Source organism: Pseudophryne corroboree, chromosome 9 (genome assembly GCF_028390025.1).
Source record: "Pseudophryne corroboree isolate aPseCor3 chromosome 9, aPseCor3.hap2, whole genome shotgun sequence".
NCBI classification, from domain to species: Eukaryota; Metazoa; Chordata; class Amphibia; order Anura; family Myobatrachidae; genus Pseudophryne; species Pseudophryne corroboree.
In genome coordinates, this window is record NC_086452.1 from 95094308 (window position 1) to 95111536 (window position 17229).

The 17229-nt window shown below is 48.0% G+C and overlaps 1 protein-coding gene across 2 annotated transcripts in view; it reads right to left on the reverse strand.

Moving 5' to 3' along the window:
* Positions 1–1677: 1677 nt before the first annotated feature.
* Positions 1678–17229, reverse strand: part of TTC4 (tetratricopeptide repeat domain 4) — a 67788-nt gene continuing 52236 nt past the window's right edge. For both annotated transcript variants that reach the window (XM_063939658.1, XM_063939659.1), the window contains exons 6-11: positions 14442–14566; positions 12247–12333; positions 10277–10482; positions 9519–9603; positions 7630–7712; positions 1678–2124 (exon numbers count right to left, since the gene is read on the reverse strand). In XM_063939658.1, coding sequence (XP_063795728.1) covers positions 2022–2124; positions 7630–7712; positions 9519–9603; positions 10277–10482; positions 12247–12333; positions 14442–14566 — 689 coding nt within the window. In that variant the 3' untranslated portion in view covers positions 1678–2021. The remainder of the gene's footprint in view (positions 2125–7629; positions 7713–9518; positions 9604–10276; positions 10483–12246; positions 12334–14441; positions 14567–17229) is intronic.

The window sequence follows — 17229 nt, forward strand, 5'->3', positions numbered from 1 at the left end:
GATACACCAGGGGATTTTGAGGTAGTGGGGACAGAACCAGACAAAACCTCCACAGATTGTTTTAAAATCTGTGATTCAGTCTCATAATGTGCAATCCTAGTAGAAATCTGGGATATCATTCCCTTAATAGAAGCTACCCACTGGGGCTTGGATTCGGAAGGCTGAGACAAAATATTACATTCCTGTGTACATGGAATGGATTCCTCTGGAGAAGATACATATTCTGCCACACAAGACACCGAGTCCCTGGACAGGGTCTGGGACTACAGGTCGACAACAAAAAGGTCGACACACCTTAGGTCGACACCAATTGGTCGACACACCTTAGGTCGACATGGTCAAAAGGTCGACGTGAGTTTTTCACAATTTTTTTTCTTTTTTGGACCTTTTCATACTTAACGATCCACGTGGACTACGATTGGAACGGTAAAGTATGAAAAGGTTCCCAAAAAGAAAAAAACTGTGAAAAACTCATGTCGACCTTTTCCATGTCGACATTGTCCCTGTCGACCTAAGGTGTGTCGACCAATTGGCGTCGACCTAAGGTGTGTCGACCTTTTTGTTGTCGACCTGGAGTCCGGATACCCCTGGACATGGTTATGTGAGAAATTTGCATACACACACAGGAAATTGTCACAGTTTCCCCCAAGTACCTTCAGAGAAACACAGAGCTTGGAGCCAGCACACACAGCGCCCCAGTAGGCAGTTATAGAATAACTACGTGGCGCTGACTGTGTACCCTTAATATAACTACACAGCATTAGACAGTCTTCCCCCCTCCTTCTACAACCCCTTTGGTACCGCACAGAATAGCTGGAGTCGTGAAGGGTCAGCGCTCCCTGTCCGTGACTCAGAGTGTGGATCTGCAGGGAGAAATCGGCGCTGGTGAGCTGCTGGGTCTGCTCTGAGGGGAAGCTCCACCCCCAAACATGGCATGTCTTCCTGCACTTTGGATGTTTATACTGGCCTGAGGTAATGGCGCTAGCAGTAGTACATATGTCCCTGACAGCCTGAGTGACCGTTTTTTTAGGATATAGCTTTGGCCCGGGGCGCCCCTCACAGTGCCACACCTGTGTACCACTGAGCCTCCGGAGCGCACTGTCAGTACTGCGCTCCCACCGTTGCCGCCATACACACTGGCTCCCCGCTTGTTAGGTCACCGGTGACACACTCACCACCGCGATCTTCTGGCTCTGTTAGGGGGTGGCGGCATGCTGCGGGAGTGAGAAGTCGCCAGGGGGCTAACAATCAACACCCTCAGGAGCTCAGTGTCCTGTCAGCGGAGATAGTGGCTATTAACCTCTAAGGGTTGGACACTACTCCCGCCCTAAGTCCCACGAAGCAGGGAGGCTGTTGCCAGCATTCTCTTCAATTAGTTAAAGTGCCAGCACCTGATAGCCAGCCCATCTATCCCCAGTGTAATCAGCCTCCAGTATCCCCTAGTGGAGTCTGTGCCTCCTAGCAATGTATTTAAATTAGTCAGATGATTATTTGTGGTGCCTCGGGTTATGGACACAAAGCTGTGTACTGGAAGCAACTGTATCTAATGCAAAGGACACAGTACAACTGAGTTGTACCTAAACAATGTATAAAAAAAAAAAAACCACCAACAACCTCTTTGGAATGTTATATAGACAGGAATGAAGGGCACAGAAACATAAGAAAACAATGTACCAATTGATTAATACTTCAGTTTATCACTAAAAAATTTAGTCATTCCAAAAATCCTTTTTCCTGCCGAGTTTGTCAAAGTCCCAGCAAGGACAATTCCCAGTCTGTGCAACAAAGTAATCGATCATCTCACAGCAATGCCTGTAGCATTCATGGCATACACCGCTGATGGGGCTGTGCGGCCAGGCTGGCGCAGGGAAAAGTACACTAACGCTAAAAATCTTTACTATAAACTTATATTACAATGCAGCAAGGACACGGATTGCCATCCCTGCATACTGTATAGTCACAAATATATTGATCTCTTTTTTAATGGAAGTACAAATTCGTAGTTCATATGTAGTTAGTCATCAGCGTGACCTATACACTTTTTTGTCTGAAAAATACTTCATACTGAAGGGACTCCGCTTTACCAAAATTAAAAATGAAGGTGTTCCAGCTTTCACACGGAATCTGTGGAAACACAAATAAATATAAGTTACACATATGATTTAGTGTTACCCGCAAAGAGGTTAATAATGCCAGATTAAAATTAATATTAAACAAAGACTATAAAGTGTTTATAAAAAAAAAACTAAAAAAAAATGTATTTTGGTACTCTCCGATAAATCCCTTTCTCTGATTCCATAGACGACACTGGAGTTACACTGGAGTATAAACAGGTGATAAGTGGAGCCTGACACTTTATATTCTTAAGAATTGAAGATAACTGCTCCCCCTCTATACCCCATTGGCCTCAATTAAGATTAAGCAAGCCCAAGTGGAGGCAGAGAGCAAAAACAACGGAGCACAGGAAGAAAAAGGAGGAAACAACTGAGAAAAAAACGGTCCAAAGATCAAAACAAACAAGAACAACAGACACACTGCATACAACTAGGGAGGCCGATCCCGGGATTTGGGCCCAAAAATGCCGGGATTTGAATCCCGGGATTGGAGCATCCAATCCCGGGATTCACGGGATTACACTGCGCATGTGCGGGAGGGTGGGTGTGTAAGTAATACTACTTACAATTAGGCGGGCGGCAGCCATAGACAAACGGTGAACGCGACGGCACTTCAAATGTGGCGCCGGCCGCCAGCCAATCAGAGCTGGCGGACCGGCAGCCAATCAGGGAAGCTGCCGCTGCGACTGCTGTGGCCGCTTCCCTGATTGGCTGCCGGTCCGCCAGCTCTGGTTGGCTGGCGGCCGGCGCTTCATTTGAAATGCCGTCGCGTTCAGTGTGTCCATGGCTGCCGATCACCTAATAGTAAGTGGTATTATTTACACCCACCCTCCGAGCAGTGCTAACAGCCTCCCTCCCACACCGCTACCTACACCCTCCCGCCCAGCTACCTACATCCTCCCGCCCAGCTACCTACACCCTCCCTCCCTTCCGCGCCGCTACCTACACCCTCCCGCACCGCTACCTACCCTCCAGCGCTGCTCCCTACACCCTTCTTCACTGATCCCTACTGCGATCCCGGGATCCCGGGAATCCCGAGATTGAGCGTTTTTCAATCCCGAATCCCGGGATTGAAAAAATGGCCCGGGTTTGGCCTCCCTACATACAACCAACATTAAGCTGCAAACATTCCAAGAAACAATGCTGGAAAGAACAGCTCTCAGAGGGATCCAGTGTCCCCTATGATATTGGAGAAAGCGATTTATCAGTAAGTACCAAAATCCTGTTTTCTCCTTCATTCACTAGGGGACATTAGTTACACTGCAGATGTACCAAAGCTGTCCTCCCGGGCAGGAGAGCGCTGAGAGAGCTGCAGAACCCTGCAAACAAAACCTGATTAAGGGGCAGCAAAAGGTATCAAAATGATTGAAGCAGACAAACGTATGAACCGTGGACCAAGTAGCTGTTGAGAAGCAAAAGCCTCTCTTCGAGTAGCCCAGGTCCCAACTGATTACGTTGAATGAGCGGAGATGGAACTAGGAGGAGGGCGAGCATTGACAACACTAGCCAGATGGATCCACCTAGCCAGGGGCTGCTTAGAAGCAGGACAACGCCGTCTGGAGGAATCATACAGCACAAACAAGGAACCTGTCTTGCACATCAAAGTGGTAATATACATATAGATCAGAAGAGCCCTAACAACATCCAGAGATGGTGAAGCTGCGTCGTCAGCCGACAAATAGGAACCACAATTGGTTGATTAATGTGGAAGGCTGAGACCACATTTGGCAAAAGGCCAGCTACGTGCAAAGCTCAGCACGATTGTCATGAAAAATGACGCAAGGGGAGCTACGGGATCCCGCATCCTGGAGCAATACCTCAGTAGCTGGTGATTCTGCAGAGGCGCCATGAGGTCTATCTTGGTCCTGGCCCAACTTCAGACCAACTGCTTGAAGACCTCCGGATGAAGGGCCCACTCCATGGGGTGGAAATCCCAATGACAGAGATAGTATGTCTCCCTGATGTCGACCCCGGGTATGAACACTGTGTAGATGGCAAAAATTTACTTTTCCGCCCAGCACAGTATGCTGCTGGACTTTTGCATGGCTAAGTGACTGTGAGGTCCCCCTTGCCGATTTATGTACACCATGGGCATGGCATTATCCGACTGCACTCGAAACGGCAGTCCACCAGGAGACCTTGTGCAACCAGTAGTGCATTGTACATTGCCCTGAGCTCTGGGACACTGATTGGCAGATGAGCCTTCTGGGTCCACCATCGACCCTGAAATGGACTTTCCAGGACCACTGACCCCCAGCCTCGTAAGTTGTGATCTGCTGTGAGGAGAGTCCAATTTCACATTCCACACCTTCAACCCTCCCGGAGATGGTAGAGTTGACGCCACCAGAGCAAGAAGAGGCAGGTCCGAGGGGACAGCCAAACTAGCATTTGTATCTGAAGATGGGACCCTGACCACTGGAATAGAAGGTCCAGCTGAAAGGGCCTGGACTGGAACCAACCAAACTGAATGACCACGAAGAAGACCACCATCTTGCCGAGCAAGCAAATGCAGATGTGAACTGATACCCCTTTTGCTCTTGAGTACCAACTGGAGAAACGCTGTATTGCCTGGGCCAGTGGGAGAAACATTGTCTGCAAAGAGGTGTTGACAACCACACCCAGGAACTGGAGATGCTGTTACAGCACTTGACTAGACTTCTTGAAATTGACAATCTAACCATGTCGGATGAGAACCTGATGCGTCAAGGTGACCTGCCTCCAAAGAGAATCCGCCGATGGAGCCTTGATGAGAAAGTAATCTAGGTATGGCACAATGTTTACCCCCAGAGACTACAGATGGGCAACCATAACCACCATCCCCTAGGTAAACACCCAGGGGGCAAGCAACAGGCCAAAGGGCAGGGCCTGAAATTGGTAATAAGAATCCAGGATGGCAAACTGGAGAAACGCCTGATGCTGTTCCTAAATTGGAATGTGGAGGTACGCGTCCCTGATGTCCTTAGGCTCGATACCCGCGATGACAGAGTGTAGGAATTCCATCTTAAACTGGTGTTACATCAGATGAACATTTAAGGATTTGAGATTCAAAATAGATTGGATGGTTCGGTGCAACAAACTGAATTGAAATAAAACCCCTGAGTGCACTGATGCACCGGAAGCGGGACTAAGACCACGGAGGCAAGAAGCTTGTCTATTGCTTGCTGCAACACCCTCTGCTTCTGTACAGAGTTGGGCAGACCTGCGGTAATAAAAGAAACAAACTAGGGGAGAAACAAAATCTGGAACCAAACGCATTTGAGACAACAGTCAAGCACCCACTGTTGTGGCCCCCAGGTGGGGCAGGAGACATGCTGCAGGTTTTTCTGCGCGCTTGGGATCCTGATGACAGGCAGGACCGGCCTGGAGTCCTCTGGACCTTTCTCTAGCCACAGACAAGGCACCTCTGGTTTTGCAAGAGCCCAAAAGGAACGTCTCCGAGTAGGGATTAACAGAGGATGAAGGCAAGAAGGTACTTCTGCCCCCCGTGGCAAGGGCAATGAGTTAGTCCAGCCCAGGGTCAAACAAGACATCACCGGAACAGGGGAGGGCCTCTAGGGCCCATTTTGAATCAGCATCTGCCTGCCAGGCCCGAAGCCAGAGAGCACAGATTGCGGCCACTGATGAAGTTGAAATCCGAGAACTTACCTCCCAGCATCCATGCCCACATTCCCCAGGTATATAGCCAGGAGGATCAGGTCAGCATAACAATAATAGACTGAAGGCTCTCCAATAATTACTCTGCCCATTTCTCCTCTCTCTTGTTCACCCAAGCACTGATTAAAGCTGATCGGTGTGAAATTCCAGCAGCCATGTAAATGGATTTGAGGGTCATTTCTAATTTTTCAATCTGCCCCATCTCATAAAGAAGTGGCTCCCGGAATTGTTGTCTTTTTAGAAAAATCGGACATAGATGGATCCCCCAGGGTGGTGTTTCCCACTTGGACCTGTCGACTGATGGAAAAGGGTAAAGCACAAGAAAACAGCGAGGTTTCCTGAAACTCCGCTGCGTCAGACCCGGAAATCTTAAACACCTGACAGACAGCCTTGATAAGGGACTCTATCCCTTGGGTGTGCCCCGTATATGCCCCTGGGGGCAAGGTCTCCTCCAGATCTGAATCATCCAAAACCTCTCCTTCCTCCTCCTGGGAAGAAAAATCTGCATCTGAATCGTCTCCTGACTGGAGGACCGAAGGGATCTCTCTCTGATAAGATGGACATCTAGTGAAATTGTCCGAACTCCTAGAGGAGGACTCCATCATCTGCTCTAAGGATGAAGAGACCTGTACAAAACTCTATACGGAACGTGCTAACCTCTGGGCCAGAGCAAGCTGACACTTGAGAAGATGGAAGGGACCCTGCAGACGAACCCTAATCTTCAGCTGTGGGCCTTTAGCCCTACCAGGGAGCCGCTAATTGCTGGGACAACTCCTGCTAAGGTAGCCACCCATGAAGGAGCATCGGCAGGAGTAGTGACTACAGTAGGGGCTGGTCTCTCTGATTCACAAGATTCTCATACAGACACCCACTTTAAACGGGTAAGTAAAAATTTATTTTTGCACCTGGATTAAGACTTTCTGGGAGACATTTCCCTTATCAAAAGTGGCTGGAACAGTAGATCATTTTTTTGCCATGCGAGTACACGGAGCGGGAAAACGTGGGGAGACTCACTGCAATACAGCACACAGATATGCACTACACCAGTAACAGAGACAGCACAGCTGTCTAAACAGAGTGAGTACGGACACTACACAGGGAAAAAGGCACAGCAGCAGCTATGGAGACAGAGGAGTGACCCAAAAGGAGCTTCACTACACACAGACAATGGGACGTCCCATGCAGCTGCGGAAGCATCTCCAGCGCAGCCAGATGAGCTCCATGCCTCTGTAAGCTCCACCCCCAGCCCAAAACCAGTGTCTACTTGAATTTAAAATCAGTAATAAGCAATGTGTATAACGGTGGGAGTAGCAATGAGAAGCCCTGGCACAGAACAATTAAGTGCTGCCGTGCCCTTCCTTCCTGTGCCACTGGCCAGCTCATGAGCTCTACATCACTGTGTGCCGCCTGCAGTAAGCCAGCATTACAGGGCAGCAATCTTGTGGATTATGCATCATACAGGGCCTGATTGATTACTACAGCCAAAATTAGTATCCTCCCGCCTATGCCAATTGTCGGTCAGACTTCATGTGGATGTCTGGCCCTTCCACTGCGCTTCCATCCACAGCGGTAGTCAATACTATAAGCACCTGCTCCCAGCCCATACTGGGTGCAAAAGATCATTTATAAAGAGGAGTCCCATGTCCATTAACAAGCTCAAAACGCACATGTGAGTCGGCTATAACACCCAAGTCACTGCCATGAGATGGACCGGTTCTGTCCGATCATATGGACGCCGCCCATCTGTCTGTCTGCATAGTACGCATGGCGCAGCTCACGCGCAGTCTACAACGAACGTGCCGTGTGCAGATATCCGCAGAGTCACAAACAGGCCCATCGACTATAAGGATAGAAATCTCACCTGCTGTGCTGTAACGTCTTGAGTAGGGTGCTGTCTGGATTCACCTGGTGAAAGGACTGAGACTCCTCATCCTCAAAGTATACCTGCAGAGTAATACACGGGACCATTTAGGGAAACACGGGCCTATACTATTTAGTGAAGATATTATTGGTATTATTAGAATCTATATAATGGGGTCGATTCAATTCGGCAACAGATTAATAGCGCTGGGAATTAGCTCCCGACGCTATTCAATTCAGCTACTAGTTACCCGCAATTGTCGGGAATTCTTCTCTCACCCCCGGTGGGTGAGAGAAGAAAACCGACAAAAGTGCTGCAGCGCGGCCGTCGCGAGGCTGATTCTGTCGGGAATCAGCATCGCCGCGGGTAGTTAAGTCGGAGAATGCCCGTTCTCCAGACAAAACTACCTGTTAAGTCGGCGAGAACGGGCATTTGCCGACTTAACTTTAGCTGAATTGAATAGCGTTGGGAGCTAATTCTCGGCGTTATTCATCTGTTGCCGAATTGAATCGACCCCAATGTTTGAATGTAACTTTTCCAATTTACCTTGGATTAATAGCATTAGCAGACACAGCGTCTGTCTGTCTTATGGAGGTTGCAGTTATAGACTGAGCAACTTTATTATCTCATTTGTGTTCGGAAGTTACAACTTAGAACTACAGAGGCAAAGTCTTGGGCACTAGGCGTTAGTTCCTGTTCTGGGAGAATGAAAATACTGATACAGAGATGGACGCAAATCCGACTGAGACTGCGGCTTTGTATGCAGCGGTACTTGGAAGATATGCAAATGTCACAGTCACCAGGTTTGTACGGAGACACCCACCGGCGGTGTCACTAGCCCGCCACTTACATACAAAGACTCAGCATCGGACGCACATCGGTCCTCAGAGCAACCTTATGGCAGCGAATAATGGGATTAGCAAGGGACACATCCGCTGGTTGCGACACACCTGCGTTTTTGTATCCAACCCCCGTTACCTCCTACACGCTGTGACTGACTGTCAATAAATCTGCGACCAAATCATCACTAAGGCCACCAAGCCATTGTAACGCATGTACAGTACAGAAAACAAATCAGACAACTGTGAAAACATCAGGCCATTCGTTTTATACAGACTATAGTTAAACAGGATTTCTACCGTCATAACGTTAATTTGTTTGCTTAAACACAGTAACTTTTACTAAATTCATTGCTTCTGTCTCTCTTCCGTCTTATCAGCCAGGTCTTTCTATATTATGTCAGTATTATCTGCATTGTCCTGGTATATTACACATTATCTGCACTGTCCTGGTATATTAGACAAACAAAATAGTGCTTCGCCGTAATGCAGAGCAATGCAGGAGTGTATGCACAAACCAAGATAATGTCATACACAGCTGTGGTGCATGTGTCACTGCTGGGGCTGTGTGCTGCTACAAAAGTGCCACATTATTAAACAGCAGACAGAGAGGGGGGGGGTGCTCTTTCCCCCCCTGGATGTCCCCCCCAGCACCCTAAAAATTACCTGTAACCATACCTGAACCTATCTGGTAATAGAAATTCAGAGGATTAGTCACACGTTTGCAAACGCATGTTTAGCTGCTGAGCCACTTCACGGCTTCTCAGATATCAGCAGTCCTAACACAGCTCAGCAGCTAAACATGTGTTTGCAAACATGTGTGACTAATTCTCTGAATTTCTATTACCAGATAGGTTCAGGTATGGTTACCGGTAATTTTTAGGGTGCTGGGGGGATACCCAAAGGGGGAAAAAGCCCCCCCCCCCCCTCTCTATCTGCTGTTCTCCAGGAATGACCGAGCAACTGCCATTGTTTGTCTGCACATTATTAAACGCCTGCATGAAGTAGTAGTGCTGGCTTTTCCCTTACTTCTCCCTGTGTTTTACTGACCTCTAGGTTGTGTGCAAGGTACTTTCTCTCTGTATCCCATGGGGGTAACTCCTGGGCAAACATTTCATTCAGATGATCAGTAAACCTACAAATGCAGAGACAGAAATACTGAATTACAGAATTAGTTTTGTGGACCAGCAGATTAAGTTTTGTAAAGTAGACCTTGAGTCAATAAGATTAGACAATACATTACCCTCTACTCTTTAAATGATCTAGTATTATGCTATGTTTTGTCTCCCTGTACTGTCCTTTGTACGGCGCTGCGAAACACATTTGGCGCCTTATAAATAAAATGTAATAATAATAATAATATTATGTAACATCCAGTATTTGGTATGAGACATCACTAGGAAGATCTAGGACTACTCTGAAGCATAAGGTTCCCCATACACTGCCACTAGGAATGTGCAGGAGAATGCAGAGCAGTGGCAGATGGACAGAAGAAGTCAGTTAGTCCACAGGGAAGTCATATTCAGGACTGAATATTTAATAGAGAGTGGAATTCTCCTACCATTCAGAACATTTTATTAGCTACATTTTAGAACCTTGATCCGCCTGGATTAATAAAACCAGAGGGTATACGGTCCTCTCACTAGTGACACAGAGCATGGGATGGAAACTGGCCTAGCAGAATGTCATGTGACATTGTAGTTACCTTTTTCACAAGAGCCTAAAACCTACCAACCAAAGGGATCTGAGATCGGTGAACATATAATACACCCAATAATTACTATGAAGGATGGACGCATGGCACCTACCTAGAGTCCTCTGGAAAGGAAGAGATGAAGTCTGTCTGACTGTGCTCTGGATACAAGAACAACACTGGCCAATTAAGGCGGTCACTCTCATCCAAATGCACGTGTGCCCCAGTTAGGTTCTCTGAGCAGGAAAGTCCATCCTGTAACACCCCAGATGTCTCCTCTTCTTCCTCATTACGCTCATCGAGTAATTTTATCCCTCGATCCTACAATAAGAAATATCATGAATTCAATATATGTTGTGTTTAGTTAAGCAGAGGCCAACTGAATAAAACAGCTGCTAGCCAGGCAGGTGAGCGAGAGGTACGAGCAGGTACTGAGAGAGGGGTGCTGACAGAAATTGAGAAAGAGAGAGTTTGGCTTTGGGGGGGAATGATGCACACAGACTAGCTTGTGAAAATCAGTACAGGCTTCAAATCTGCAGATTATCTGAAAGTTTTTATTGTAATAGAGAACATAGGGGGTCATTCAGACCCGTTCGCTCGCTGTGTTTTAACGCAGCAGAGCGAATGGGTCCCTGCTGCGCATGCACCGGCGCCGTAGTGCGCCGGCGCATGCCAGACGGCCAAAGACCGTAGCAGGGATGCGGTCGCCTCTACCTGATTGAAAGGCAGAGGCGATCGCTGGGCGGGAGGGGGAGGAACAGCGGCGTATGGCCGCCGTTTCGTGGGTTTGGTCCGGCCAACGCAGGCGTGGCCGGACCGAACGGGGGACGGGCCGCAGCGGCTGCGTGACGTCACACGCAGCCGCTGCGGGCCAGAGAGCGATGAGTAGCTCCCAGCCAGCACGCTAAAGCTGCGCTGGTCGGGAGCTACTCTTGAAGTGCAAAGGCATCGCCGCTGTGCGATGCCTTTGCACTTCTGCGAGGCGGGCCGGACTGACATGCGGGGCGGGCTAGCCCTGTGCTGGGTGTCCCCCCACATGTTAGGGAAGATCGTAGTTATGCTAAATTTAGCACAGCTATGATCAACTCGGAATGACCCCCCATAGGTAATAAAGCACTGTAATAAGTCACCCAATCCCTAGCAATCTGATTTAGCGTGATACTGTATATATGCAGCTGTAAGGGCCCATACACACTTGACGATGCACACGTCGTTAACGACCGTCGTTAATGACTTCCCTTGAACTTCCCTTGAACAGCTGAGCAAACGACATGAGCATACACACTACCAACGACCAAAGACCAAAGACCAACGACCAAAGACCAACGACCAAAGACCATTCATCGTTGAAGCATCCAAGCTGAACAGTTTATTAAAATAATGAGCTGGGAACAGGGCTGGTGAACAATGGCTTGGTCGTTGGTCGTTCACACCATACACATTCAACGACGTCTCTGGTTGATAACGACCATAGTGGAAATTGAGCATACATGCTCCACAGATAAGCGAGGGTCGTTAACGTCCCGCGGGGCCGCGCATCGGTGGTCGTTGGATGCATACACACTTGACGATATAATGAGCAACGTCGTTGATGAGGGCTGAAATGAACGACGTCGCTCATTTTATCGTCAAGTGTGTATGGGCCTTAAGTCTCCCACTTGGCCAGTCTTATACGGTCATTTTTCCATGGCTAGTGGTGTCAATGCTATATCATGACTTCGCTCACAGTTAGGTATCTAGCAATGTCTTCCACGCTCGCTCCTGCCAAGACGGCCTTTTCTTCTTTCAGACAGTCCGCATGATGTGCACCAACAAGCAGCGGGTGGACAGAACATTTCAGAAGAGGACATCCTGATCACTAGAAAACAAAGCTACTTACCTTACAGGATCTGGCTGTACTGAACTTCCAGTCATGGTTGGAATTACAATCTATTGATTCCTATCTGATAAAACAGTACACGAGAGCCCTAGGTACATGGCTTATTCTGGTAAATAACTGCATGAGCCTACATTTGTATTATAAAAGGATATAACTGCAGTCGGAAATTATAACGACACAGAAAATCATACGTCTCAGAGACTCGCCTTAATTGCACGGAGGAGAGAGTCCTTTTCCACCTGCTTCTTCTTCTCAGCCTGTCTCATCTTCCTGGCGTCTCGCTCTGCAGCTCTCTGTAAGTGAAACGTACATTATAATTTTATACTCTGCATAATAACTCAGAAACACTTTAACGGTCTTATTGAGGATAACAGCTGGCGACAGGTATTTATCACGCATAGGGGGGGGGGTCATCCAGATCTGATCGCTGGGTAGCGATTTTTGCAGTCCTGCGAACAGATAGTCGCCGCCTACAGGGGGAGAGTATTTTCACCGTGCAAGTGTGCGATCACATGTGTAGCAAAGCTGCACAAACTGATTTTGTGCAGTCTCTGTGCAGCCCAGGACTTATTCTTCCTCTGCGATGAGAGCAGGCTGATTGTGACCGAAGCCGACGTCAGACACCCTCCCTGAAAACGCTTGATCCCGCCTGCGTTTTTACGGACCCTCCCTGAAAACAGCCAGTTGCCACCCACAAACGTCGTCCTCCTGTCAATTTGCTTGCGAATGCCCGTGCGAATGGATTTTTTGACCCATCCCGTCGCAGGGCGCCGATGCCCATTGCAGCCGTGCGAAGCGTCAGCGCGGTGCATACGCAGTTCGGATCTGAATGCCCACTGTGTGAAAACGCACAGCAGCGATCAAATCTGAATGACCCCCATAGGTCAGTGCAGCCTATGACATGGGCAGTGTGTGTTTTATATTGGACACTAACACTGCAATAGTACTATTATTGTTATGTCACAACCACCTTCAGTCCCTTGTTTTACACGAACTTAAAACCCAGCCTACATTAATGCTATACTATCAAATTATTCTGAAATTTAGTACAGCTTGGAAAAGTGACCTCTCTAGCACTGTAAGTAAGAAGTTAAACCTCATCCTCAGCACAATTCATCTGGGGAGCAGCGGCCCTGACTGGTGACAGAACTAAGGGATACGACCACATACTGTAAACTCGCATTTGATACCAGATACAGCTGAGGAGATAGGAGGGAGTATTAGAACAGAGTGTGGTCCGACAGCCTGTGAGACAGAAGCAGCCTCCAATGCATAATAGAGGAGTCTCCTGGAATTATACACAGCCCTACTGGAAAGCTTAGGTCCATCTCCTAGGGTCATTGCAGCAGACAGAATAGCTAGCGGCACGTCAGGGGTTTATAACTTAAGGCAGAGAAGTCAACTGATCCTTACTAATACACCTTTTCCACATAAATCACGCATCGGTCATGGTTTTTGGAACACGGATCCAACCCAGGTCAGAGCCAATTTCCACTGCACCTGTGTAGTGTTTCAGTTCTGCCGATGCTCTCCCTATGCTTTTAATGGGACCCGGAGTGGATGACCCGGATCACCCGTTTACATGGGTTGGGTATGGGATCCCGGCGGGAAGAATCCCGGCAGGGGGGGCAAGTGCAACGAAGCCCCCGGCGGGCATGCTGCAGGCTCAGAGGCTCGCCGCATGTTCTATTACCACTCTATGGGTGTCATGGACACCCACGAGTGGGCATATCCCTTGGCCCCCTGCAGGCATTCTAGCTGCCGGGATCCCGTCACCTGTATGCTGACCGCCGGGATCGTGACTACATCCCATTTCCACTTCCCTATTACCCAGATCCCACCTGGGTCCGATCCTGGTAGCTACCCAATTAAGAATCCACTGGACCTGGGTTATTTTTCAGGGACTTTTTTTCCACTGAGCTGCGACCCACGTTAACCCGCTGGGTTATTGAGGCAGTGGAAAAGGGGTGTTACTGTCCGACCTCCAAGAAGCTATCAATACCCACCGTTCCGGTGTCCCCCAATGCAACAATATCAGTAAAATGCATTTTAAGAATAAAATTTTAAAAGACACAAGGTGCTCTCTCTTTAGGGCCTGGAAAAAGTATTAGCGAGGAACAAAAGGCAGGATAAACTAGTTACAGGGATTGGTTGAAAAAGGAGGTGAAACCGGAGAAGTCTGATAGAACATGCAGAAAAGTGCAGCTCTGGAGAAGTGCTGGAGACAATGCGTGAGGTGGAGCAACAGGTTATCAGTTAGTGGTGTCACAGCAATGAGTTATGTTTCGTCTGCACAATATCAGCTCACACTGTTATATGAAATATACAAATGCTTTTCAGTGTACAAACCTAAAACAACTATGACAACCCATCTATTAGATTACCCATGTCCCTTTCTTACATGGAGTTTATCTGCTTTCGTCCTGGTTTCCAATAGTTTCTTCTCACTTGGACTGATCCGTAAACCTTCATCGCACCAATTCACAGCTTCTGCGTATTTCTTTACTTCCATGTAGCATAGAGCCCCTGCAACAGGACAAATGCAGTCTTCACTATTCAGAGAGGATGCCACTTATGTGAAGGTTAGCTGTGATGAAAAAGGTCATCTTTCTTCTGTTACTTTCACTTTATTATAGAGCTAGAATTTTGTATATTTCTATTACATAGAGTATGTAGGTATATATTTGTGCCAATTCCTAGCACAGACACTCATCCAGGAAGCCACTCAAATTTAAAAGAGGATAAATCCATTTCTCTGAATCCTCTAGGGGACACTGGAACAGTCTTATACAGTAGGGGTGTGAAGCTTGCAACCGGAGGTGTGGCACAATCTAAAAATTAGCATTGCCTGCACAGCCGGCTCCTCCCCCTTCACGCCCCTTATCCCTCAGTTTGGAAAATTAAACGGAGAGAATAGGACATGATACCATACCTCATGGCGAGGAACCGAACCGTACAACATATCAAACAGCATCCAAGAACTCTTTTAACAGAAAAACTAACGCTGTTTGAACGAACTGTTTTAACAAGAACTTTGAACACAGCAGGTTGATAGCACTGAGGCATGCGTCCAGTGTCCCCGAGTGGATTCAGAGAAATGGATTTATCGGTAAGTACCAAAATCCTCTTTTCTCTTTCATCCACTAGGGGACACTGGAACAGTCTTATACAGTAGGGGACGTCCCAAAGTTATCCCCAAGGGAGGGAGTGCTGTTGGTGGACTGCAAAACTAAACGTCCGAACTTAGAATCTCCGGACACAAAAGTATCAAACTTGTAAAATTTTGTGAACATGTGGGCTGAAGACCACGTTGACGCTCTGCAAAGTTGAGTAGTAGAAGCACCTCTGGCAGCCGCCCATGAGGCACCCACTGATCTGGTGGTTTGAGCACCAGTGTGAACCGGAACCTGCTTACCACAGGAAATAAGAGGATTTTGGTACTCACCGATAAATCCATTTCTCTGAATCCTCTAGGGGACACTGGAGTCCTATACAGTAGGGGTGTGAAGCCTGCAACCGGAGGTGTGGCACAATCTAAAATTGTGCAGACAATACTAGTCGGCTCCTCTCCCTTCACATCCCTCCTCCCTCAGTTTGAAAAATTTGACTGAGAGAATTGGACATGATACTATAGCACATGGCGAGGAACCGAACCGTACAACATATCAAACAGCATCCAAGAACTCGGAACCGAATAACTAACGCTGTTTGCACAAATTGATTAAACAAGAACTTTGAACACAGCAGGTTGACAGCACCGAGGCGGGCATCCAGTGTCCCCTAGAGGATTCAGAGAAATGGATTTATCGGTGAGTACCAAAATCCTCTTTTCTCTTTCATCCACTAGGGGACACTGGAGTCCTATACAGTAGGGGACGTCCCAAAGTTATCCCCCAGGGAGGGAGTGCTGTCGGTGGCCTGCAAAACTAAACGTCCAAACTTAGAGTCTCCGGACGCAAAAGTATCAAACTTGTAAAATTTCGCAAACGTGTGGGCTGAAGACCACGTCGCCGCTCTGCAAAGTTTAGTAGTGGAAGCACCCCTGGCAGCCGCCCACGAGGCACCCACTGATCGGGTAGTATGAGCACCCGTCTGAACCGGAACCGGTTTGCCACAGGAAATATAAGCTTGCCGAACGGCAAGTCTAATCCATCTAGACAAAGACTGTTTAGATGCTGGCCAACCCTTCTTTGGCCCATCATAAAGGACAAACAAATGGTCCGACTTCCTGAAGGACGACGTAACCTGTACGTATACCCGTAAAGCTCGGACAACATCCAATGACACGTCCTCATCTGTGAGACCCTGGAAAGATGGGACCACTATAGGCTGGTTTACGTGAAACCCCGAAACCACCTTCGGAAGCAAGTCTGCTCTTGTATGGAGTTCCGCCCTATCCTGATGAAAAACTAAAAAAGGACTCTTACAGGATAAGGCCCCCAACTCAGAAACCCGCCTAGCCGAAGCCAAGGCAAGTAATAACGTAACCTTCCAAGATAGATATTTCAGGTCTGTTCTTGTCAACGGCTCAAAAGTCGGTGATTTCAAATATTCTAACACCAAATTTAAGTCCAATGGTGCCGTGGGAGGACGAAAAGGGGGTTGAATCTTCAGAACCCCTTGTAAAAAGGTTTGAATCTCTGGCAAGGATGCTAACCGCTGTTGAAAAAGGATGGAGAGAGCCGAAATCTGAACCTTCAGAGAGCCCAGTCTGAGCCCTCCATCTAGACCGGCCTGAAGGAAAAGGAGAAGTCGAGATAAGTGGAAGTTCGTTGAATTCCATCCCCGTTCCTGACACCAAGCCATGTATCGTCTCCAAATCCTGTAGTAGTGCCTGGCTGTGACTGGTTTCCTAGCGTCAATCATTGTAGGAATGGCCGTTCGTGGAATCCCTCTGTTTCTTAAGATCCGGGTTTCAATAGCCACGCCGTCAAACGCAGCCTGTTCAGGTCGGGGTGTAGGAACGGTCCCTGAGAAAGCAGGTCCTCTCTCTTAGGTAACCTCCAAGGATCTTCCACAAGTAACCCCCGCAGGTCTGAGTACCAACTCCTGCGGGGCCAATCTGGTGCGATTAGAATTGCCCACACTCGTTCCCGCTTCACCCTCTTCAGAACCCTGGGTATGAGTGGGAATGGTGGAAATATGTAAACCCTCCTGTAACACCAAGGAAGTGTTAATGCGTCCACTCC